A 27292-nucleotide genomic window follows, 5' to 3' on the forward strand; every position below is an offset into this window, starting at 1 on the left:
TCTTTAAGTCATTTTCTATGTTGGTTTAATATAGTCATTAATAATGTACTTAACTCAAACAAGATAATTATTTTGAGCTTATTATTTTACCCTTTTATTTGTTTTATAATTTATCATGTTAATGAGGTTCTTAAAGTCATTTTCTATGTTAGTTTAATATAGTCATTAATAATGTACTTAACTCAAACAAGATAATTATTTTTAGCTTACTATTTTACTTTCAAATTTATTTTAATTAATTATTATTTTGATTTTACTTTCAAATTTAATTTAATTACTTAATTTTATACATTTCCATCAAACTCATGGAAAATCCTTATCATAATCATAATGTTACACATTTAAAAAAATTGCTAATATTACTAACATATATTACTATTATAAATAAATATTATAAATATATGACTTGATTTTACTTTCAAATTTAATTTAATTAATTTTATATATTTTCGTCAAACTCATGGAAAATCCTTATCATAATGTTATACATTTAAAAAAATTGCTAAAATTACTAACATATATTATTATTATAAATAATAAATAAATATTATAAATATATGACTTTTATTTTTAACTTACTATTTTATCATTTTGTTTGTTTATAATTTTCCATGTTCATGAGGTTTTTTAAATTATTTATATGTTAGTTTAATATGATCATTAATAGAGTGCTTAACTCAATCAAGCTATTTATTATTGTAATTTTACTTTTAAATTTAAAATTAATTACTTCAATATATTTTACATTGACATTAAATTCATAGAAAATCACTATCATAATGTTATAAATTAAATAAATTTTTAATATTACGAACATTAAGGTAATAATGAAAAGACGAATGAAGATGAGTGTGATTGAATAAAATTAAATTATTAATAAATATTAAGGTCATATAAAATATTTTTTTCTCATTTAGAATATAGATATTTTTAGACTACTTATGTATCAAAAGAGATACGTGATTGAGAGAAAATGTTTGTATGTAAGTGATTTAAATGTTAACATTTAAGCTATTTAGTCAATTTTCGATATGTGATGCTAAATAAATATTACAAAATAATATATTATCTATTAATCTATTAAATATATGAATTACTTTTGTAAGCTTACTATTTTACCATTTTTTGTTTTACAATTTGTCATCTTAATGATGTTATTTAAATCTTTTTTATGTTTGTTTAACATGATCATTAATATTGTACTTAACTCAATCAAACTAATTATTATTTTAATTTACTTTTAAATTTAATTTTAATTGCTTAAATTTATACATTGCTGTCAAATTCATGGAAAATCTCTACATATTAATGATTGATAATAATGGGAAGACGAAGGAAGGTGAGTCGGATTGAATAAAAATAAATTATTAATAAATATTAAGGTCATATAAAACTTCTTTCTCCCATTTAGAATAAATATATTTTCAGACTCTTTATGTGTCAATAGAGATACGTGATTGAGAGAAATTATTTAATGTAAGTGATTTCAAACATTATTTTTAAGCTATTTATTCAATTTTTTTTATAAATGATGCTAAATAAATATTATTAAATAGTATGATCCATTTGATCATTTTGTGTTCTTCCAATGAGAGGAGTTTTTTACCCTAGCGTTAAAATATTTTATTATTATATGTCATTTGTATTGATCATATTGTGTTTGAATTGTTTATGTGATTTGTTTGTTTGCCGAAAGAAAACAGAAAACAAAACCACATATCCCATGAAAATGGTTATTTTTCAATTTTGTATTGTTGAGATATTTTGTTAATTTTTAAACACATAATGCATGTTTTCTATTTGCTTAGATTACTTAGTTTGAAGTGACTTAGAAAATTTTAAAAATGCCGAAATATTTTTTTGTTTTTACCTTTTGTATCAGAATATCAAGAGATAATATTTTTTTATTTATTGAGACAAATGTTTTTCCAGAATCCTATGTATAAATCAATATTTAAAATTTTTTACGACATTATTGTATTCTCTATTCAAAATTTTTGTATTTAGATTGATAGAAAGTATTTGAATTTGATATAGTGATTATGGTTCTACTTCATGGTTTGCGACATATGAATGCCATATAAAATGTCAATATTTCTAAAAAATAAAATAGTTTTTCAAAAAGAAAAAAATTCTTCAGTCAGAAAAAAATACAGAAAAACAAAATGTGCATAATTCTCATTCTATTTATAATGGTATGAGAATAATTCTAAAGTGTTGTGGACACAATAAATCAATTTTGTGCATTTTATTGAGACATTGAGTCATTTCACTTTATTTACTCCAATATTATCTCGATATATTTCGAAGTGGCTAAAAGTTTGTTTTTGTCTCTTTTTTTAGTCCAAGTGTCTAACTAATTAATTCATAAGATATACGATGCTAGCATAGAAAACTCCTCGCCAAATAAATTCACTTAGCCAAATATTGAAATTCAAATAGAATTCTACAATATTTCATAAAATTAATTTTGACTATCATAAAATGCTTATGAAATATAAGCAGTTGTATTATTAGATGAGATATTGAATAAGACAAATACTTTGACATTTATTTGAATGATATCTCATACGTATATCTTAATTACGTTATTCGTGTCTTTTCTCAAGGTTTTTAAAATATAGTTATTAGTTTTGTATGTCGTTTCATAAGATATAAAATATTATAAAACAAAATTTAAACTCAATAGAAGAAAATTTGTTTTATTTCAATGAATAATATAATATTATGTTCTAGACACAACAAATTAGATTGAAACTATATCATCCTCATGACATGATGCACGCAATCATTGTTCTAAAGCTTTCAAAAGAATGACGAACGAGAAGACTTTCCTCAATTGCGTCAAATTAAACAAGGACACAATTCTAAGATATAGTCATTTGAAGAGATTTTCAAGTATTTTTTATCACAGTGATTGAGAAATACTGAAATAGTTGTTAAAAATTTATTAACCTTATAGCTATATGTTGACAATATTGATACTAAATATATAAAAATGATATCACAAATATCACAATGTTTGAAGAAGGTGCAACACTATTTATTGATTATGTTGTTGAAGAATATATATATTATGCATACTTTTAGTCACAAGTGAAAATCTATCACGACTAAAAGCATGTTTTCTTAAGAGTTATAGTTGATGATTGTCAAAAACTGAAAAATCATTTAACAGCAAAACAAATAGTCGGAAAAATAAGATTATCAGATAAAAACAATGTAGAAAACCGAAAAAATGCCATGATAAGGAAGCAAGCTACGAGCATGTCAAATCTCAGATGATGATTGTAAATAACATAATTGATGTTAAAAACGATCAGATACTTGTTGAGTATACCAAAATGGTTATATACATATTATAACAAACTACGACAAAGAGTTGTTGAGTTGTCAAAATAAACCAAGAAGCATATTGAAAAGTGTGTCAAGTGGATAAGATAACTTCTCCAATTCATATAACGTCTATGGTCATGATTTTTATTTTTTGTTGCTTGGTTTGTTTCAATTGATAAATGTTATTAGCCATGTTCTAATTTATTTAAATATGATCAAAATTTCGTATATATCTTCAGCAGTTTATATTCTCACGTACAACGTACGTGCATTTTTCTAGTCTATATAAATATACAGATTGAATTGTGAATTTACTCTATTGTCCTTATCTTTATTAAAATTGTACTTTAATGACACTTTGTCTTCCTCTTATGTAATTAGTTATTAGTTAATTATTAATTATTAATCTATTGACTAATTTACTCCATTGTCCTTATCCTTATTACATTTGTACTTTAATGATATTTTGTCTTCCTCTTATGTAATTAGTTAATTATTAATCCATTGACTAATTATTTATTACTCTTTCACTCACTTTCATGGCATGACTACTGCCTCTTCACTCATTTTCATGCACTTTGGTGTTCTATTTCGCTAACATTTTCTGTCCACAATTTTGATGGCTCGTGGAAGAAGATCGAGTCTTGTCCCCAGTTTTGTAACAAGGTAATTTCCTTCTGTGTCTATGCTTGTCTCTACGGGTTTTTCTGTTGTTTGCTACAGTTATGTTTTCTGCTTCTACTAGGAATACCCACGAGCATGAGCATTCTCGCGTTCCAGTTACATCTCCTTCGAGTGAGAATCTTTAATCCCTGCTCCGTCTATCGTTTCTTCGTTTCTTTTTCCCCTCGTCGACGTTCGGTCTTCTATTTCTTGCATGGCAGATGTTTCTTTCTCTGTTTGATTTTTTCTCCTTGCAGCCCATCCACGTCTTCTGCCACAACTTGGTTTCGGTTGTCTGCCCCAATGTGAGTTCACTCTTGTTCCTCGTCTATTTATATAGATATTTTTTGTTCTTCTCGTTGTGTACTTTTGTGGTCTCTAAGTTTTATTCTGTTCGGATCTTGTTGGTCATCTATTAATGTTGTTCATTTCATTCGCTATTTTCGTTGTGCTTCGTGTGAATTTTAAGTTTTATTCATTGGTTATCTTTATTTGCCCAGCCTTATTTTTCCTGCCATAAAATATATTATATTCATAAAAATACCGGATAAAAAAACTTTTGGATTTTGTTAAAAATAATACAAAAAATTATGCTCACAGAGGTTTCGAACTTATTTTTACAATTTATGTATTAATTATATTTTTCATAATCTTAGTTTCTCAACTTCTTTTTCACCAAAAAAAAAAAAAAACTAATTTTCAGTAACATATGTTATAGTACCTATAGTTATTGTATTCTGAAATTTACAAACACATTTATACTTACGTTTTTTACCATCAAATTAATCTTTCTTACTTTCTTTTGCAAAAAACAGGGTACAATGATTAATGGATTGATTTTCTCAAATGTCAATGAATATTTCCGCAAGTTATTATAAACCAATAAGTGGTATACGATATATAACCCTCTTATTAAATGTATAGACTCCAGATATTCAAATGTCAACCCCAAATTTGAGCTGAAATTACAGAAGAGTACCATAGTTACAGAGCTACCTCGGATGCTAAAGATGCCACACCTAACATTTAAATTCAAGGAATTCGACGAACTCGCCAATATCGTGAATGCTAAAGAATTTCTGCGTAACTTTCCTTACCACAAATAAATAATTTTTCAAGTTGAAAATAGATGTCATATTTATATGCATAACAACAATGAAATGTGTAGAAATGTGATCGGTATACTAAATAAAGTCGTGCCATTAAGCAATTTCACCAGACCAGATAAAACAGAATGTCAAAGGAGACAAGTTATGCTTCTCAACATGAGGTAAAATTTAAATAAAAAATTGACATATATAAACGTGCATATCTTAAAATTTGTAACATATAAATTATCTTGTTTAGAATGGAAACTATTTCTGTCACTATGTGGGACGACTTGGCAATACACGAAGGGCAATTGATGAAGCGCATTGAGTCTGAACATCCTATTGTTGCATTTTCCAATCTAACAATGCAAATCTTTCTCAGTATGTTATAAAACATTCTTTCTTCTTTCCCTAAATGTTTTTTCCAGCAAAAATGACTAATGTGTGGTGTAAATCGAAACAATTAAACAGATGCACAACAATTACAAACTATGTCTACAACTGCAATGATTCGTAACCCACTATGTGACACCGCCAGAGTAATACAAACATGGTACATATTTCTGAATTTCTAGCGCTTCGTCTTTGTGAGTTATACATTTCATTGCCTAAAACTGTATGAACTTACTAATTTGTTCACAAAAATTATTCTAGCATGACAACTTTCTTTTTTAAAATATAACATAATGTTAGAAACTAAATACAAACAGTGGACATTTTGTTTTTTATAATATATGCATGCTTAAAGACTATTATTTATGATAAATTTGTAGGTTGGATGAAAACCAAAAACAAGATAAGTTAGATGAACTTTGGGTTACGAAGGCACTCACAGACGCCAAACATGTGACATTAGATGATGTAACAAAAAAACGAGCTATGTTGACAGAGATACTGCATTTACTATTTATGAATCTTAATGGTTTTAGTTACTAAAATGATACAAAACAAAAACAAAATAATTTGCCTATGATAAATATTAAAAAATTTAACTACTAACATTCAAAGTAAATCAAGATTCGAAATGTTTATTATTTTTACATAGAACAACTACTATTTGACATGGAGCAAGATAAAGGAAATTGAAAACAAAGCTACTCCATGGTGTGAAGCATGTGATCATTGTTTCCAAGCTGCTACAAAAACCAACAACAAAGCAAGTTGTGCCAATTGCATAAACTATCCAATTACCATCATTTCAAGGTAATAAAAAATATCAATACCCAACTCAAGTTTTAGATCACGTACACTAACAAAAAGAGATGATCACTATTTTACTTATTTATGTTACATGTACAGAATAACAATCACAATTGAAGATGAGAATGAGACGGCAAGAATAATATTATTTCGAAAAGTTGCAACATCTTTTGTTGGATGTTCTGTTGAAGATTTCATTCAAATTCATGGCCAGGTATAAGATAAAACAAAAAAAAAATGATTTTATATCTACATAAATAGAATATTTAGATTTTGCATCTAACAATAAAAATTTGCAATGCAGAATTTACCAAATAACTCATATAAAGATTTGCTAAATCAACCAAGCTCCAAGCTCCACACTTTCTTGTTCAAGTTGGATAATTCAGTGGAAAAACGTGATGGAATGTTAAAGATTGTGACAGAAGCTATTGAGATACATGACAAATATCCAACAACAAATGTCAATATCAGGAAACAGAGATCCCGGAAGATTATCAAGTCAACTAAACAAAGCAATGTATCACCAAAGATAGAAATATCAAATGAATTCAACATAAACAGAAACATGAAGATCCATGAAGATGAAGATGAAATAGAGATTCAAGATGACGAACCAATTGCCGAGTACAAAAGAAGAGCTAAAAAGAAAAAAACCGACGGGTACAAAATCATTCCAGGAGGTCTTCAAATCAAAGACAAGAAAATGTGATGATTTCATTTGTAATCAAATAATTAAATATTTATCTATTAAAAGTTATTTTTCTTTCAAAAATAATATAACATATTTAAATAATGTTATATTTCTATTTCTAACGTGCAACGCATGTGCATTTGTCTAGTATTTTCTATAAAAATATGAATATAATTCTGAATTATTTACTTACATTAATATTTTAAATTTGTCGAAATTCCCAATTGATTCTTGGATTTCCGTCATTTGATTTTCCCCATTTTAATCCCTTTTGAGTTCCGAATGTTTCCCCTTCTCAAATATCAAAATTTAAGGTTTAATTTTATCAATTAATAATAATTTGTTAGTTAATAATAAAATTGGTTGTTGCTTCGTTGTTGACGTTGGCTTTATTGTTTGCATTACCAAAATCATAAATTGGTGAATGGTAAGATGTCTTTATTTATCTAATAATAATGATAATTAATTAATTGGTCAATATGTTGCTTCGATGTTGGTGTTCATTTACATTTTTGTCAAAAACTAGTTTGAGACGGTCTCATGGAGTGTATTTTGTGAGACATATCTCTTATTTGAGTCATCCATGAAAAAAATATTACTTTTTATGCTAAGAGTATTACTTTTTATTGTGAATATCGGTAGAGTTGACCAGTCTCACAGATAAAGATTCGTGAGACCGTCTCACAAGAGACCTACTCGACATTTTTTCGGTGTCAATTAAATATTTTGTTGTAGGAATAACCATTTAAATACACGGATTGAGTTCTTTTGTGAACATGTCATTCTTCTCTTTGTTTGTAGGCATACTTATGGTGTAATGTTGTCTCTTGTTGATTGACTTCAAAATAGGACGATATGATTCGACTTACATATGTGGTTGAATGAAGAATTGTTAACCATTCCATATATATAAATGTATTTTTTTTGTGAGATGCATTTTGGATATTGAATGTTGTAAAATGGTTTACTATCTACAAATTCTTGTGCCATCTTCTATTATTATTTTTGCACTAGACACTTAATGGTCCAACTCAATTTTATAAACTACACATCTGATAGAAAGAGGAGGTACGCTAGTTTACAGCACTCTATTGCATCTTCATACAGTTCAAACAAACAGCCACACAGTAATTTTCTTGTTTTCCAATTTATGAATCCCCTAATATGCCATGTATTTCTTCTCATCAGACAAAATATAATTAGAGGATTCGACGTCGCTGGAGCTAGCATTGCTCAAGAAATCTGTATACCAACCAGCAGATAGTTTCGGAATTCTGTTTAATGTTGGATGATGGACTCGGTACAATCCGAATTTCGTCTTGTATCCATTTGCCCATTCAAAATCATCCATCAAAGTCCATATAAAATATCCCCGCACATCAGCCCCATTCCTGCCGATAAATTTATGATCAAATCAAGAATACATGCAACACGCACCTGATTCTAGCACCCAAAATTAAAACAAGAAAAAAGAGGAGTGTGGTAAACTAACAAACCATAGCAATAAGTTTTTTTTTAAAAAAGCAATTAAATACCTTGTAGCTTTAGCAAGATAAGAAAGGTACGATTTATGAAAATTTATTCGTTTCACGTCATGTTGGTAACTTTCATCTTCGTTGTCCGGGGAAGAATAACCTGGAATTGAAGTAAGTTTCAACCTCTTTAGGATACTGAAAGAGAAAAATTACTGAAATATCAAGTGATTTCGCAGCGAAAATGAGGCTAAATTAAGGAGAGAAAGAAAGCTACACGCACAGACATACCATTCTCAGTCACAAAAATGGCCTTATTATTGTATCTCTCCTTAACATACAACACAATATCTTCCATGCCTTCTGGAACAACGAAAAATCGGATCATCCCTGTCTGAAGGAGAAACAAGTTACATGTTTCATGATTTTTGCCGAAGTATATTGTAACAACTGTTTATGTTAATGAATGAAAATTGTTAACCAGAGATACAAAATTAAAATATCTTACAGGTTCTCCAATGGGAACACCATTGCGCTCTACAAAAGTGGACACAAATCCTCGGAGTGGACGGTCATTACCTTTAGTGCATCTAGAATCATTGCAGATGCAACTCGAATAGATACAATCCTTTGCATAGAGTGTGCTATAATGATTTATCCCAATAAAGTCAATACTATCTCGTAGAAGAGCCCTTTCATCTGACGAAAAATTTGGTAATTCGTTTCCATGGTAACGTCTCATTTCTGGGGGATAGTCGCCAAATACAACAGGATCCAAAATCCTTTTTAATAACAAGGAAAAGTTGATACATTAATCAGTATAATCAGAGATAGTGAAAGAATACTTTTCTCTTCTTAAATCTTCCTCAATAATGTTTGGTTTCTTCCTTTTCTCATGATGATAACGCAATCTCACTCAAAAATCAATTGTGTAGTGATTACAAGGTTAACTTTTCCCATGACTATTTTCTTGGGATCCTTCTCTTAGACGTATAACCCAATATTGGTACTCACATCGAGGTACAACCTAGTGAAAGTGGTAAATTGAGAAGAGGTAATTGGCTCTCCACCAATATGACAGACTTCTGGATTCAGGCACTGATCTTGCACTTACATCCATCCTGATAGATGAACCATTTTTACTTAACCTAAATTTTGTGGAGCTAAAACAGCTGTGTATCATAAGCAACTAATGTTTTTTAATATTGTTTGAAACTTGTTTCAGAAATTAATCTCGATATAGGCATCCAAAGCTTTGTTTAGGCATAACATATATAAACTTGTGTCTTCAATAAGTTTACTTAAAGTATTTAACTTTTGCTGAGCTTCATGGGTGTAAACCTCGAGTTCGTGTTTTTGGGCTACTTAAGATGATTGCAGCACTTACCAGGCAACATTAAAAGCCAAGGCCCTCTTTGCAGCTTCTTTGTCTTCCTTATTATCCGTCAGTGGTATGTACATAAACGCATGGACAATGATGCCGATCATACCATTAACTTCCAACTAAATCAAGTTTTTCCGCCAATAAGAATGACATATGATTTGTTATGGTTCAAAAACCATCATCATTTTCCAAGATTACATGATAATAATTACTTGCCTTAAACTGCTCGCCATACAGTTTTGAAGCTTTGGCATGGGCCAGCAACATGTTGTTCACGGCAGTCAAAGGCTCCACATCTGAATTTCCTTGGGCACAGTTGCCATATGGCGGTGAACAACGAGCAGGGGGATATGTTCCTCTTACATAAGCCATTTCGACAAATAAGTTTGGCTCGTTTATTGTAGCCCAATACTTCACTCGGTCGGCAAAATTCTTGAAACATATTTCAGCAAAATAGACGAAGTCTTCCCTGTTAAATCAAATACACAAGTCACAACATAATGTATGCAAACCACATAAAATTTGTCATACAAACTCATGATACATGTGCATGGTACCGATTTGGAGAACATATAAAAATATCATTACCAACTTACTCGGTTGAAGAGTGTTATTATAAGAATAACTTATCATTTTTGTATAACAAACATGATCTGTACATACTGCATTAAAGGACTGAGCCAGCCCCCATATCTGTCTTCAAGTTCTTCAGGATAGTCAAAGTGGTGAATAGTCACAAAAGGTTGAATTCCTACATTGAACCATAAGTTTTATCAACTGAAACAAACTATGAGTTCGAATTACAGAGGTTAAAACAACGAAAATTTAAAGAATTCATTTGTATATCACCTCTAAGTAGGATGTTATCTATAATTTTGCTATAGAAGATGATAGCGGCTTGGTTAACCTCCCCAAACTTCCCTTCTACACATAATCAGACGCAATGTCCGAATTAAAGAAAGAAAAAAATTGTCATATCTCTTTCAAAGGAGAAAAAAATCACATCAAAGACAGGAGCTTCAAATCAAAGTTCTATATACATACTAGGAAGAACTCTGCTCCAAGAAATTGAGAATCGGTAAGCATTAACCCCAAGAGAATGCATTATCTCAATATCTTCCTGAGATTAATAAGTTGAATCTCTTCTAACCCATTAAAAATTCTTAAATCAAATCCAAGAAAAAGGAGAATTAGTAAATGTTACCATGTACCGATGGTAATAATCCTCAGCTATATAACCGTTGTCCCCATTTGGTAAATTACCTGAAAAACATAATCAAGTACTCGGACGTTGCAAAAATAACATAAAAACTGAAAATAGAAAATATGATGCAAGAAAGTCCTGTCACAATCTCCAATACCGCAAAAATGATCCCAGTTACTTGGACCGCTACCATCTTCAAGATATGCTCCTTCAATCTGAATAAAGCAAGAAAGTCACTATTAACAGTCTTCTGAAGACTGGTTCTTGAATAGAGGCGGAATTTAAGGAAGGAAAAATAGTGACAATGATGACTTGATACGCAGAAGTAGCAGTTCCGAAGAGAAACCCATCTGGAAAATCCGATCTTTTGATGTCGATGGAGGATTTTACGGCCACAATTGCCGATAGAAGCAGAATTATGAAGCGGGAGACGCTGCCCGTTGTCGTATTTTTCTTCATTTTCTCAGTAAATGAATATCCTGTCCACCTCCGAGCAGAAGCAGCCCGACTCATATGGACCATCGAATCACAATTATATACCAGGATCTACGGTGATTCCTTTCGTGTTTTGGGGATCCCAACGAAAAATTGATTTTCCACGTGCCATTAATGTCAATTGATCAATTTTATATAATTGAATTTCGTGAAGTATTTCTCACTCGGTCTTACCACAAATCAATAAATCCACGCACACACTATTTGTATATGTGATTTGCATATATTTTTTCCATTAGATTTTTCGACCCAATCTTTTTTTTTTTTCCTGAAATATTAATAAATATTATATTATTTACCCCTAAAATAAAATAATAAGCAAGATGTTAATGGAGGGATGTTAAAATTTTAGAAGAAACAACTTGATATAATGTATTATAATATCAATAAATTAATAGAATTAAGATCATGAAAATTTTATTATTAATTAAAGGAGATATTAATTGCTCGATAAAATTTTATTCTATTATTTCGTAAAGCGAGATAATTTAAGATTATATTAATAAGATCTATTGATTTAAAAATAAAATAAATAATGGCTAATAAATTATTATATTATCTGATTGAAACGGACATATGTATATAAATATCAGACATAATTATGAACTTAAGAAAGAAAAAGAAATATTTTTATAATTCAAAGGATAAGGTTGTTGAAAATGGGCAGGGCTAGAATTCCATAATCTATGATGCTAAATGGTGGGCTGGCCTGGGACCAACTGAATCTAACATTGGGTTGCCCAATAATTAGTCCCTTCGAATATGGGTATGATTTGGGCCTTATTTGGATTTCTTAATGTCCCATATACAAGTATGATTATCCATCCATATTTTAGTTACATTTTTATGCATTGATTTGAATGGGCCATCGTGATTTTTATATCCAAGAGATCTTGCTCTATATCTCCATGCTTTTGTTATCTTCCGTAACAGCAACCCCACACTGTCATTTAGTTTGATCTGTATGAGTTTAAAATTTCACAAGAATAACAAAAGAAGTCTCGACGAGAGTGTTTCACAGGTCAATTTTGCACTATTGACTGATCGTCCTTACTTCGTTCGAATTGTGAATTTCTTTAGAACATCATACTCTAATGATATTTATCGTAAAATTTAGCGTACCGTTTCATAAATACATCATGAAAAGTAAATTCAAGAGATTTGAAAGCTCCACTCTCATATTATATATATATCAGAAAGAAGTTTTCTATACCATTTTGAATAATACAATGTGTACAGCTAGCTAATAAAAAATTTCACGTGTAATAATTATTAGAAGTTACTGTAAAAGGAGTTGCAAAACTTATTAAATTTGAAACAAGGGATACAAAATTATGAACAGGGAGAAGATTTGTTTCTTCCAAAATTATTCTTTTTTTATTACCTAAGAAGTATGATCCCTTCAAAAACTCATTTGAGAGAGGTTGTCTCTAAAGAGTAAAGACGCACTATGTGAATGTATTTTGTTTAACATAATAGTACATAGTGTGCGGGAGGTATAAGCGTTGTCATGAATGTTATAACAACTCGTGATAATATGTAACGAAATAATATAACACACAAATAAATAAATAAATAAATAATTAATAAAACATATATAATTATGCACAAGTGTTGAACACACTTGTTAATATCTCAGGGCAAAATAATCACTAGAAAATAAATTGAATTTACAAAACCAATATTAGTGAATAAACGAAAATTTATATTCCTTAACAAGTCAAAGAAGTAAATTGCATCCTAAAATATCAATAACAAAAATTAGGGGTGGGCGTCGGTCGGTTCGGTTCGGTTTTTCTCTATAATGGTTCGGTTTTTCGGTTTTCGGTTTTGAATATATCTGGTCCAAAACCAAACCATTTTATTACGGTTCGGTCTGATTTTTTTGTAATACGGTTCGATTATATGGTCGGTTATATACGATTTTATAATATTTTGTTAAGAAATAAAATTATACATCACTTGATGCTTGATGAATGCAACACATATAAAAGAAAAAAATGATAGTAGATGAGTAGAACATATACGAATACAATACACTTATGACTTAACAATCTAAGCTTCAATAACAATTTGAAATACAATTTCAAACAGTAGCTCTTCAATAAAAGGATACACAGTCATTAAATTTCAATTTTCAACTCCAAAATACACATAGATTTTGCATCTCAAATCTCAATACATTTAACAATATGAGCTTCAATAAAAATTTGAAATTTCAGTTGTCAATATTGGACTTGTCACATGACTAAGGTCCATTTATTAGCCCATTATACAAAAAACTCTATGGTTAAATATATAATATGCCCGGTTCGATTATTTCGGTTTTCTGAGGATCAAAACCGTAAACCGAACCGAAAAACCGAATTTTTTTAATTTTGAAACCGTAACCGGCCGAAAAACCGATAAAACCGAACCGTTCAAACCGAATTTTTCGGTTCGGTCGGTTATTTCGGTTTTAACCAAACAATGCCCACCCCTAATAAAAATAACCAAAATACAAATTAGTGTAGCCGAAATTCGGAGCAATAAAATAATTCTTCAATAAATACTTTGTATGTGCGTTGTTTTCAAATATCTCCAACACATCACGACTACACAGTGAAACAATAATACTTCGCCTTTTTGAGTTTTTTTGTTCTCTCATATATCGTTTCTCCATGTAAATCAATTCCGAAAATTATGTTGATTATGAAGCCAGACAAAAAGAACGTGGCTAATCTTAATTTGTTTCTCTGGTAAAATTTACGGTACCCATTTTAAATTCTTAATTGCCGACATTATATATATTGCACTATTTGGCCATTGTTAGATACATAACATGAATATTCAATTCAACGTTGCTAGTAAAACCTTGACAAGAGCTATAAATATATTATCTCCGTTTTTTAAATCATGTGATGAAAACAAGAAATTAAACAAATAAAAAAACTCACATGATTGGGTTACGTACCTTAACCTTTTTTTAATTTAAAATATTTATTTATTTTGGGTCGTGAAACGTAAATATATTGGAAAATACATGTTTACCCGTAAAAAACTATAATAGGGTCGTATTTAATCGCGAGTCAAAAACAAAATCATTGTTGGGTTTTTTAATTACACAAAATCCAAAATATTTTTAGATGTGATTTTGGATAAGTTTTTTTCCTAAAATGTAAAGATCTGACATAGTATAAACATGAATTGGCCACTCGACAACTCGCTAGCTAGGGTAGGGTCGTCCTAGACCCTTAGTGCCAAAATGACTTGAACTAGAATCTCGTGATCATTATGAAGCCTTTCTGAAAGAAGAAAGAACTACGTGAATGCGCACAATATTAACAATAGTACTGGGTGACAGCTTATTTTGTGTACATGCATTCAGTTTCTTGATGGATGAAATTTGTTTGGAAAAAAAGAGAAATTAATAGGTTTGCATAATTATACACATATTTGGCAAAGAACTCGATAATATCGAATCTGACCAAGCCTGTTGGCGATGCCATATACCACAGAACATGCACCTAACAATACGGTATCGCTCCATTAATGTTTTCTGGGTCGATCGGGCTGGTCTGCATGTATTGTTCGGGCGGCTTTCATTCTCCTCTGCCAAAATACATAAAAAGTTTCCATTAATTCCTTCCATTTTATCCCGAATGTTTGCTTTCTGTGTTTGTCTGATATATCGGATGCTGATAACCGTACGTGCATGCATCTATACATATATTATATAATAAAAAAAGATTTTTTTGGAAAATTGATTTTAATATTTTATATTGGTCTCACATATGATGCATATATGCAGGTTATTAACAGTGAAAATATAAGATTATAATTATATCAATCCGATGGCTATAATTAGTTAAGTTTGTGATAGCGTTTGTCTTGGCAAAAGCTTTCGGGTCAGACCACATGATTATTTTGTTTACTTTGTCTTTTTTCTTATCCTTTATTTTTTTCTGATTCATGATTCCAATCATTAATTTGCAGTATTTTTCTCATTTTTATTCTTTTTGTCGGAATGATGACGTGACATTAGACGTGTTATTTATTTTTTACGCCACATCATCATATTTTGATATCACGTCGACATTTTCCGGTGCTATGTAAGCATTCTAGTGACAAAGATTAAAAATGAGGAAAAAAATTATATTATTGTCCTTATAAGAGAAGTAAGATTATAAAAATAAAAGTTGAGTTGTGCCGTGATATGGAGAAGTTGGAGATAAAATTGAATCTTTTTCATGCTAAAGTAAGTTCATCATTTAGCATGGGAACGATCATTGGCTTGAAAAAGAATATTCGCCTGAATTTGCTTCCGCCACAAAATTACTTAGAATAACTTTAAAAGAAATGTTATTTGTAGAAAAAATTATATTTTTAAGCAAGTAAAATTGATTTTTAGATGAAATGAAATAAAACTAATATAATTTCCATTTCATATTATTATTATTATTTATATATATATTTGTGTGTGTGTGAATTTATTTTGGAATATTTAAGGATACCTCTGTTGTGCGCTTTGATTTGTCTTATACATATGCTTTGTTTAATTGGTGGTGAATATAAATAATAATAAAAAAGGTGATGTCTATGTTTCTTTTCATAGGCTAAAAATAAGTTCTATACTAATTTAATATTTTATAGCTATCAACATACACTTTTAATATGTACTCTATTATTGAATGATATATATTTTCAAAAATCGCACATATTATATATATGTGTGTATGTATGTATATTCGAAAGTAATTAGGGGTAATGTTCAGAAACTAAACTAAACTGAATCAAACTAAAACCAAACCAAATCACGTGATTTGGATCAATTTACATGCAATCACGGTCTGGATTGATTTTAAAATCAACCAAAGCGTAAAAATTAGTTTGGTTCAAATTTTGGATACAAACAAAACAAACCGATCTAAACCCATTACATTAATATAAAAATGAAGTAACAAATTTCGTTATTTTACTGTGAATTCTCTTGGATATATCTATACTTTATTTTATTTTATTTTATTTTTAGTTTTAATTTTATTGTTAATTACTTTAGTGACAATCTAATAGCGTTGAGAATTTATTTATTATAAATTTTTAGCTCAAATAAATATAATTACAACTCTAAAAGTTTACATTTTTTTAAAGTTTCGAAATTATGTGCTATACACAAGTATTTTAATATGTAATCATTATAATTTATGATAAAATAAAAATTTTACTCAACTTCTATCAAATATAAATTGCTAATTTTTCCAAATTAATTACATGATCTCATGAATTAAATCACTATAAAACTTAAAATTAGTTATCCAAATCATACCGAATCGAACCAAAATTTATTATTTGGTTTGGTTTGGTTTGAGATTCTTTAAAACGATATAATATGGTTTGGCTCGAGTATTTATCCAAAATGGAACCAAATCATAGTTGAACACTATTTCTAACATTAATGTATACGAAATCAAAGCCTTTTTTATATTACAAAAACATAGAATAATCTAGAAAGATATACTTTATAAAATAAAAATAAAGAAACAAAACTTAAAAAAAAAAAAAACGAAAAAGCAGAACTTAATCAATCATATCCTTATCTATGTGGTCTCAAGGAGTAAAAAGTTTAAATTGCGTGACAGCAAACCTAAACAAAAAAATTGGCGTTCTCTAAGACTTGGCACAATATATATCATGCAATCATTGCAATCTTAAACCATATTACTAGAAAAATAGTTTGTCCTTTTGACCCACCAATCAATTAATTGATTCCTAGTTATAAATTGAAGAGTTGAAATGCCACCACGTGCCCTAAATCTATTACAAAAATCGTATAAAACATCTCATTAATTTATTTGCATCAACAAAAGTCAAGCTTTTTGACGTGAAAGTTTGCTCCATTCGCAGTCGCCGATACACACGTTTTGCGTAATTATATAATCATTTTTTAAAAGTTAATTTAACATATGACTAAGGTTAATATAATAATGATAAAAACTTGATAAAGAATCTAAAGAAAATTAACTTTTATTTCAGTTGTTTTCATTCTGTATATAGTAACTAAGTTAATAATAGTTTTATATAAAACAAGATCTTTAATCTATGTATATATTAAGATTACATTCGTCTGAAAATTTGGCTGCGCGCAACCGCACTTATTTGATGTGGTTGAACGAAAGAAACCTTAAAATCAAAGGATGCATGATGAGAAGAAGACAAAAGTCGCTAGACTACAAATGACAACGTGTCGAATAATCGTGTTTTGCTTTTTATTCCGTCGGCCATTGGTTAGGAAATATTCTGCCTAACTCTAAAAGCCCCCACTTTTATCTTATATATCCACGTGTTACTTTTCATACTCTCTCCTCTCTTCTACGTTAACCTACCGCTCCTCTCGTCTTCACCCGTCGACGTGGCCTACCACTATTTATCCACGCCTTTTAAAATAAATGTTTCTTTCTTTAATTTTCACACTAATATTCACTAAAAATATAGGTTTGATAATTCGAATTCAAACATCGAATCTATTCTAGGCCTGAATCACAAATAAGACTGTTAGAAGGGAGTCGGAAAAATTTCTCGACGTAGCTCATCCGATGTTCAAGTCAAGTACTGAAAATAGAATGAGAGAGCAGCTAAAAATCAATATAGTGAATGAATATATTATATACCTTCTTCGCTTTCTCAACAACTCGATCTTCTAATGTTAAAAATTTAAATTTGAAATTTAATCTCGAATTCCAACGTAAGTAATAATATTTTTATAAAGTTGTAGGAAACTGATCGTTATTTATCATTATATAATAAAATACGCAAAGTCAATGTAGAGATATATATATGTCTAGAAGAAGTTAACGTTGCAAGTGATCGTACGAAGTAGGAGGTTGACGACAAGAGTGACGTAACGGGGCTTGTAATATTTGCGGCACGTGGCGGCCAGCGTGGTGAGAAACACGATACAGTCGTTGCTGTACAATTGTTCAGATGACTACAATAATGGTGGTGCTTTCATTCCAATGTTCATGCACCTTCTCTTTAACCATTGGATAAGGTCGGCCATACAATAGGCGAACTCCGCTACGTGTCATATTTATAACGGCGATGCCTTGGCCCCACTTTTTTACACTCCGAAAAGGACGACCGTACTTATCTCTTTCTTCTCTTTCTTCTACTCTATATATACCTGCTGTATTTCTACATTTTCCGGAGAAAAAGAAGAGATACATATTCTAATAGAAAAACAAATATTTTCCAGATTCTCTGAATTATTAGGAAACATGGGACTCCAAGAAACCGACCCGCTTTCACAGCTGACGTTGCCTCCCGGGTTCCGGTTCTACCCGACTGATGAGGAGCTCTTGGTGCAATACCTTTGCAGAAAAGTTGCAGGCCATCAATTCTCTCTGCAGATAATTGGTGATATTGATTTGTATAAGTTTGATCCTTGGGATCTCCCAAGTAAGTAACTTATATAAATATGTTTTTCAACGGACCTAGTTTTCGATCGAAACATACTTTAAAATTCAAGTTTGTGCAGGCAAAGCCATATTTGGAGAAAAAGAATGGTATTTTTTCAGCCCCAGAGACAGAAAGTATCCGAATGGATCGCGGCCAAACAGAGTTGCAGGTTCTGGATATTGGAAAGCCACCGGGACTGATAAGATCATTACAACAGGAGGAAGAAAAGTTGGTATAAAGAAAGCGCTTGTTTTTTACATTGGAAAGGCACCTAAAGGGACAAAAACCAATTGGATTATGCATGAGTACAGACTTTCTGAATCTCCAAGAAAGAGCGGCTCCTCTAGGGTAAGAAAATTCACTTAAAAAAAATACTATTATTTTGCTTGAGGTGTTACTTTGAGTTTGATGGGTTTTTCTTTATTTCTTTTAGCTGGATGATTGGGTCCTATGCCGAATTTACAAAAAGAATTCAAGTGTGCAGAAACCCGCCATTTCTGGAGTCCAGAGTAAGGAGTATAGTCACGGTTCCTCGTCGTCCTGTTCATCTCAGTACGACGACGTTTTGGAGTCATTGCCGGCCATCGATGACCGTTTCTTGTCTCTGCCAAGCATGAATCCCATTCCGCAAGAAGATCAGAAGCTGAATCTGCAGCAATTGGGCTCTGGGAATTTTGATTGGGCCACTTTAGCTGGCCTTAGCTCGTTGGGAGAAATCGTTCCGGCCCAGCAACCTGGTACGACCCAGATGAACATAACAAATAGAGGAAATGACATGTATGCCCCTCCCTTGCCTCAATTTGGGATCAGCTTTGTCGAAGACGAAGTACAAAGCGGGATCCAAACTCAACGAATATTCGACAATTCCGGATTTTTCGAGGGAAACACAAGCCCGTTCACTACGATCTATTCCGGCGGGCTTGACCCGTTTCGCATTCGTCGCCCGACCCACGGCAGCGGGTTCGGCTTTTAATTAGTGGGGAATTGTGTACATACTTGAAATTCTTTGGGGCAGATATTATTAATATTATAATTATTTTTGAAGACTTATTTATTATTTATTTAATAGAGAGAGGAGATTGAAGCAAAATTGTTGACAAAGCTGCCCCATTTTATCCTCTTCGTGTACACACGCATCGCCCGTTTTACATTCAAGCTTTAATTAGTTAGGAATTAAAATTAAATTTGTCCTGCTATTTGAGAGTCGAAAGTTCAACGGAAAGTGCTTTGTTTTTGTCCAATTGGATTTGCATTTTCTTGTTAAAAATAAAATAACATACGAATCAAATCTTTATATTATAAATTAGTAAAAACTTGTGTGAGACGATCTCACGGTTCGTATGTTGTGAGACGGATATCTTATTTGGGTCATCCATGAAAAAATGTTACTTTTTATGCTAAATTATTGTGAATATCGGAAGATTGACCCGTCTCACAGATAAAGATTCGTGAGACAGTCTAACAAGAGATATACTCGGTTATAAATTATACTTCTTTTTATCATACTTTCAATTCATTACATGAAAAACTAGCCTTATTCCAAATGCCAACAGTGCAAAACTCGTGCGAAAATCACATTCAAAATGCACAACTTCAAAAGGTTGAATTCAGACTGCAGCTAGAATTTCGAAGTCCGAACAAGAAAATTCTCCTATAGGACAATGCTTCATGCTACTTAAAAAAAATAAATGTGCTGAGAATTACTTAAAAAAACATGCTTTATTGAAATTTAATACTGACAAATTTATTCCTCAGACCAAAAGTATCTCTCATTTATTTGCTTGGAAAAGTACAATTTTTAACTTTTAATATTATAAATTGATTAAATAAATTCTAAATTAGTTATAGAATAAAAATATTACGAGCCAAAGCTTTATTTTATACAAAAATACAATAGTAGAGTCTGGAATTTCTGGATATAAAATTTTTATAAATTAATTTAAAATAATTTTTTGTCCAAAAAATGGACATATATATATGTTCGGCCAAAAGCCATAATTCGACGAGTGTGGTTCCAAGTCCAGAGCGACGTTATTTAAAAAAAGCTCACTGGAGGAAAAACAGAGTTATTTTCTTTATCATCGTTATTATCGCAGAGGCTAATTGGGCCATCATTCTTGAAACACATCTTTGTAGGCAAATTTGCTCTGTAATAAGATTTGACCCATTCAAAATTGGACCGGATTAAACCGAACCGGCTCCGCACCAATTTCACAACAACTTGGTCTGTTAACCATATTGATCCCTAACCATGCATCTGATATCAATTGACTTATTCTCTACTGTACTATAATTTTCAATTTTCAAAAAAAATCTTAAAAAACGTCGTTCGAGTAACATATGTTTATGCTAATTCTAAAATATTTATGGATTGTCCGATTTCGTGTTTTCAACCGAATATAAATGATAAGATAATGTTGTTCCTTGTTGCCCTAATTGGGTGCGCAATGGGATAATTCCTCGGGTTACGATACCGAAAAATCAATTTAAATAAAATAAATTAGCTAAAGGAGCACGTTGACGCACAAGCTCCATCTAAATAATTATATTAAACGTATGGTGGCCAGGGCTTACATCAAATCACACAATTAAAAGACAAACAATGCGCAAATTTATTCCTACTTAATGCCCTTTAATTTTTTATTTGTTCTTCTATATTATTAAATAAATTAAATTAAAAAATGCATTAATTTGTAATCCTTTCATTGAAATGATTAAATATATTTATTTGGCAAGCTTTCAGCATAATTAAAAACCTGATAGCATCAATAAATTTGTGTGTGCCAAATCAGTCAAAACATGTGGAATTTAATTTCCGCTGTCGAATGCTTTTAAATGTAATTTAAGTCTAAATAAACCAGTTTTTAATTATAAATACGGGTAATAAGTTTAGAAAGCATTATTAGTTTTTTGCATAGATATATGTTATTGATTAATAGTTTTGGTTAAAAAATGTTGCAGTTGTAAATATTCCACAGTGATTAATTATCTTCAGGAAAATGGAATATGGTTTATTCTTCGATAATTACTGAAAATCGACAATAAATCAGCCAAATTCAAGATTTAGGACATTTTATACTACTCGTGTTCAATATATAGTTCCTGACTTTGATACAGATTATTGTGTGAAAAGATTGAACCTGATAAAAAAGAAAGAATATTGCTTGAGTAGTTTTATGTTTCCTTTTCCGGTTTGGCTAATGTTGAGATTTAGAAAGGTCATTGCTGGAACCCCCAGTTTGAATCAAACGTGCTTCCGAAGTAGCTTGGGTTAGGTTCTAAAACAAAGGCCTTCGAGTTGCTCTGATGAATAAGGTTAATTATTTAAACGTCTTGATACTCACGGAAAATTTAGGGTCCGCTCTCAGCAAGTGTCACTAGTGCAAACGCAGGGTTTTGAAATTGTCCTGAGCCTGAAATCACGAAAAAGACCGTTAAAGGGGGCCAGGAGGGTGTCCTGGCGTAGCCCCTCCGACGCTCAAGTCAGTGACTGAGGATATATAGGGGGAGCAGCTAAGGGTGCTGCTGAAAACAATATATTGAATTCAATAATCATACGCTCCAACCTGGTATTTATAGGAGAATACCTGGGCTTGTCATGGGTCATTCACCTGTGGGCCTTAATGATGGGCCGGGAATTTGAGCCGGATCTTGATGGGTTCATCCCTGGGTATCACCAGTCTCCCCCTCCCGAGTCGAACTGAATCGTAGGTTCAAAGTTCGATTGATTGCGTTGTTCTCGGTTTACAACATGTGAGTTGTGCATTTTCTTCCCGCCCTCCGTCAGTCTCCAAAAAGTTGGAAACAAATCAAATATCAATCCTAGCACCGCTTCATCATCACCTCGCCGCCTGCACGCCAGGCCCAACAGCGTGCGTCCGCCCTTGCGCGCCTCGCCCGGCGCCCTCGCCCCACGCGGCCGCACAGCTCCCGCGCGCCACGCCCTCAACGAGCTCGTCCGGCGCCTTGCCGAAGCACTCGCCCCCTCGCGCACCACGCTCGCCTGCTCGCCCGGGCGCCGGTTCGCCCGGGTGCCACAGGCTCGCACTCAAGCCCTCAGCCATGCCCTCGCCCGAGCGCCTGCTCGCCAGTGCCACGCCATGCCACGCCACGCCAGCTCGCCCGCACCCCGCAGCTCGCCCGCCACTCCAGCTCGCCCGAGCACCAGCCGCCCCTAGCCCCTCGCCACTCCAGGTCGATCCCCGTAAACTCTGCTCCCCGTAAACATCTTTTGTTATCGACCAACCAAATAAATTTTTCTCTTCCCAAACTCTGCTCCTCTCCTAGGCGATACCTTAGCAGGAAAATAAAAACTCAACATCTCCACCCTCTAACTCCTCTGCTAGGTGACACCTTAGCAGGAAAAATAAATTTAATTCTCCTCATCCACTCTTCTTCTCTGCTAGGCGATGGCTTAGAAGGAAAATAAAAATTCACTACCCCTCACCCTCTAGCTCCTCTGCTAAGCCGGATCTTAGCAGGAAAATAAAATTCAACTCCTCCATCTAACTCCTCTGCTAGGTGATACCTTAGCAGGAAAATTTAAATTCAACACCTCCACCCTCTAACTCCTCTGCTAGGCCGGGCCCTAGCAGGAAAATAAAATTCAACTCCTCCATCTAACTCCTCTGCTAGGTGATACCTTAGCAGGAAAATAAAATCAATACCTCCATCCTCTAACTCCTCTGCTAGGCGATGCCTTAGCAGGAAAATAAAATTCAACGCGCCCACTCTCTAACTCCTCTGCTAGGCGATGCCTTAGTAGGAAAATAAAATCAACACCTCCACCCTCTAACTCCTCTGCTAAGCCGGGCCTTAGCAGGAAAAATCAAACTCTCACCTCATCATCTCATAACTCCTCTGCTAAGCTGGGCCTTAGCAGGAAAATAAAATCAACACCTCCACCCTCTAAATCCTCTGCTAAGCCGGGCCTAAACAGTAAAAATCAAACTCTCACCTCATCATCTCATAACTCCTCTGCTAAGCCGGGCCTTAGCAGGAAAATAAAATCAACACCTCCACCCTCTAACTCCTCTGCTAAGCCGGGCCTTAGCAGGAAAATAAAGATTCAACATCGTCTATTTGAATAAATTAGGACATTTGTATTGTTAGTAATTTTGTATATACATTTACAAAATCATATACTTTTTTGGGCTTGTGGATCGATCTTGGGCCAGTCCAACCAAAATTGACGGTCATTTATTAGAGTTTGGTATTCTTTTTTGGGCTTGCGGTAAGAAGAACATTTGATTCATCATTTGTATACTTGTAAATTTTTACCTTGCATGGAAATACTTCTCCGATCTTCCTTACATATGAAGGATTGACAACCATAGTTAGAGTCATTTTTCAAGCTTATTGTTTTCTTATACAATTTTAAAATAAAACCGACTCACATTGTCATTGACCTAGCAGCAAGGAACTCACTATTCGCAAATGAAATTTTAAATGCGAGGACTAATCATAAAATGTAATTTTTTTGCAAATTTATAGTAGTTCAGCTTCCCATTTCATTATTAATTAATTGTTCAGCTAGAAAAAAGCGTACATAATTTTTAGGATCAAATTCATAGTTATGAACTCTGTCGTCCTTGGGATCAGAATTTTGCACACTGTTTGATTACACGAACAATGTATATTGTCTAAAGTTTATGATGTAGGTGGAAGTTCATACAGTTTTTACATTTAAGCACTCTTTCTTATTTTTGCCAACTTGTTACTTATTCTTTAGAGGTGTAAGAATGTTCTTGAAAATTATCATGTTTGGAAATTGACTGGGATGGGAATTTGAATATGGTGTAGGTTGCAATGGGGTTTGCATCATGAGCACCACTTGGAAAGATGGACGACACCCTTTCTTCATCAACTTTATATCCTGCTTCCTCAATGAATCCAATATTCATTCCAGGATGGCTTCCTTTTTAACTTTTTAAATATTCTGGTTTGCAGGACTTCATTTTTAACCGTGGAGGTGTATCTGCAGCTTTCATATTTGTGACTAATTGGGATTCAAACGACAATGCGTCTATCTTCAGCCGGTAAATGCTGCATATCTACCCTTTCGATTTCTGTTGCTGATATATTTTCATCTTTATTTGTATGTAATAAAGTTGATTGCTTGGTTTAGAGTTCAGAGATTGAGGGGACAGTTTGCGAACTTGTACTTGGTCGTTACCCTCCCAACAAAGGATCAAACGATTCTTTTGTTCGCTCTTATATCGTGTGATATGCCATTTTAGCACTGAAGATGCATTCTTCCTCGCATTATGCTTCATGAACTGAGCACTTGTTAATTTGTGCCTTTCCAAAGATATGGCATGGAGCTTGGTAGTCCAGCATTCATGCCTGTAAAAGACTTGGAGATGGGATTTGAGAAAATTGTCAAGGTTGTCCTTGCTCGAGGAGGTAAGATTATATTTCTCAAAGCTACAAGTTATGAGGATCCTTGACCCATTTTTATCATATGGATTTTACTGCAGCATGCAAGAGGCTGGATGTCACAGCAAAATTGAGAGCTGAGGTTTGTAATTGAACCTTTCTACATGTTTCAGTTAAATAGTGTTTCTTTGCAATTCATGACTAACAAATGTTAATGTGCTTATAGAGGGAAATATATGTGCAATCAATGAACCTCATCAAAGTGGTTACATATATTCCTGGGATTGATAATCATGATGCCAATGCGGTACTAAAATAATTTGCCGTTTCAGAAATCACACACTCTGACTCACACACAAGTATATTTACATTTGTCAACATTTGCTGCTGGTGAAACTTGGCCACTTGATACTGGTATTCATCTTATTGATGCAACTTGCATGCTTTGTAAAGTCCAAAATAGAAAGATAATATGGTTCTTTGAGTTGTTAAGCTTCTCTAAATCTTAGGATACTAGAGGTGCACGCAAGCAGAGTTGAGCTCCAGTAGTTTATTACTGGAGCTCTACTTCATGAAAACTTATAGGCTACTGGAGTTCGAGCCTAAGAATAGAACTTCTCCATTTTATCCATCATTATCCTGTCAAATCTGCAAAATTCTTTCGACGTTCATACTCGCATTTGCTAAACACACTAACTGACTGTAAAAAGAAAATCGTAAGACTATAAAATTAAGAGCAAGTGATGAAGGTATGGTTAATGTTGTTAAAGAATATGAAAGCTGACGAAGATGTATCAAAAAATTATAAAGTTTGAAAATTAGCAATAGCTTGAGCATAACAAATAAACACAAAAGAAGCAATGATATAGATAAAAATATACTCCGCATAATTGATTCAAATGTATTTTCACCTGTCAAAGTTGGCAAGTGGATCTAAAATTTCATTCCAAATCCGAGGAAATTCATTGGATGCATTATGAAACAAATTCACTAAATTGCATTCTCCCCAATATCTATCAAATTTAAGTTTCATTTTTGGCATATTTTCTTGTATAAAGTCATCAGCGCTACATGCATTCCTCTCAATTAGTTTGTCTGTCAAAGGTGAGTATCAATTTCAAAAAGTTTTGCTGGTTGTTTATCCGCACTTGATTGATGAGAATTTTGAGCATGTTGAGCTCGTGGTTAAAATTTTTACCAGTGGATCGAGCTTCTAAATTTTAATCAGGTCGAGGTCAACTAGTGCACAATCTTAGCCCGACTCCATATGAATCCCAAAGCCTTAAGCTAGATAATTATGCAGGTCGCATAGCCTACCTCATGCAAACATGTAGTGGCATTGTTAAATATTAGCTGTTTTATTTGATGATATCAAAATCCCATGGAAATACTCACATGTCAGGCTTCTTCGTTTCAGTTTAATCAAGCGATTGGTTCCATTAAAGCAATAGCAAAGGCTTCCAAGGAGTACATCAAGCATAACACTGATCTTTCGGCAGAAAAAGCTGAACTGATTGCAAAGTTCTTCAGAGATCCGAAGTATATTACCTTGGTCCCAAAATCAAATGAACGATGACTTTTTAAGCTGGCAGTTACGTGCTGTAGCTATCTTGTGTAACTTTGAACCTTATCAATGTCACGTCTTTTAGTGCACATTGCCTGTAGCATAGCAAACTGAATACTGCCAGGAAATCTTATGTTTGCCTGTTTCTGTTTTCGAAAACTAGCCAGTCATATCTTTTAGATTATTATGGCACATTCACATCATGTCATATCTAAAAACCGGGAAACAAATTCAAAAAATCCACAGGAAACAGACGCTGTGAGGACCAAATGCAAGTCAAGTCTAAGATTGTCGTGATTGCTGCTCGCAGATGAGTGCTGAAGAGTTGATTAGTGCGCTCACACCATTCGGACACTTGTTTGCAGCTGACAGCATAG

General features: G+C 32.5%; 2 protein-coding genes and 1 pseudogene across 2 annotated transcripts; 2 read left to right on the forward strand and 1 right to left on the reverse strand.

The window, feature by feature from the left end:
* Positions 1-8006: 8006 nt before the first annotated feature.
* LOC142527253 (beta-glucosidase 18-like) lies at positions 8007-11624 on the reverse strand. Its single transcript, XM_075631996.1, has 12 exons — positions 11357-11624; positions 11202-11259; positions 11045-11103; positions 10885-10960; positions 10690-10764; positions 10504-10591; positions 10057-10309; positions 9844-9959; positions 8965-9238; positions 8748-8850; positions 8520-8619; positions 8007-8375 (listed from the first exon to the last, which is right to left on the reverse strand). The coding sequence occupies exons 1-12, from the start codon at positions 11564-11566 to the stop codon at positions 8144-8146; spliced, it is 1644 nt and encodes a 547-aa protein (XP_075488111.1). The 5' UTR covers positions 11567-11624; the 3' UTR covers positions 8007-8143.
* Positions 11625-18726: 7102 nt separating this feature from the next.
* Positions 18727-20017, forward strand: LOC142526442 (NAC domain-containing protein JA2L-like). The gene is made up of 3 exons (XM_075630850.1): positions 18727-18973; positions 19053-19321; positions 19407-20017. Exons 1-3 carry the CDS (start codon positions 18793-18795, stop codon positions 19944-19946), a joined length of 990 nt encoding a protein of 329 aa, XP_075486965.1. The 5' UTR covers positions 18727-18792; the 3' UTR covers positions 19947-20017.
* A 4462-nt stretch (positions 20018-24479) lies between these two features.
* On the forward strand, positions 24480-27292 carry LOC142526443 (protein PARTING DANCERS homolog; annotated as a pseudogene).

This window comes from Primulina tabacum, chromosome 15 (assembly GCF_025594145.1).
Source record: "Primulina tabacum isolate GXHZ01 chromosome 15, ASM2559414v2, whole genome shotgun sequence".
Taxonomy (NCBI): domain Eukaryota; kingdom Viridiplantae; phylum Streptophyta; class Magnoliopsida; order Lamiales; family Gesneriaceae; genus Primulina; species Primulina tabacum.

Excerpts from the sequence above, each read along its gene's own strand:
- LOC142527253 (XM_075631996.1), bottom strand. The coding sequence starts at position 11,566 with ATGGTCCATATGAGTCGGGCTGCTTCTGCTCGGAGGTGGACAGGATAT. Across the intron at positions 10,961-11,044 it reads ATTATTACCATCGGTACATG|GAAGATATTGAGATAATGCA; the intron begins GTAACATTTACT and ends TATTAATCTCAG. Across the intron at positions 9,960-10,056 it reads TGTATGGCGAGCAGTTTAAG|TTGGAAGTTAATGGTATGAT; the intron begins GCAAGTAATTAT and ends AACTTGATTTAG.
- LOC142526442 (XM_075630850.1), top strand. The coding sequence starts at position 18,793 with ATGGGACTCCAAGAAACCGACCCGCTTTCACAGCTGACGTTGCCTCCC. Across the intron at positions 18,974-19,052 it reads TGATCCTTGGGATCTCCCAA|GCAAAGCCATATTTGGAGAA; the intron begins GTAAGTAACTTA and ends AAGTTTGTGCAG. Across the intron at positions 19,322-19,406 it reads GAAAGAGCGGCTCCTCTAGG|CTGGATGATTGGGTCCTATG; the intron begins GTAAGAAAATTC and ends TATTTCTTTTAG.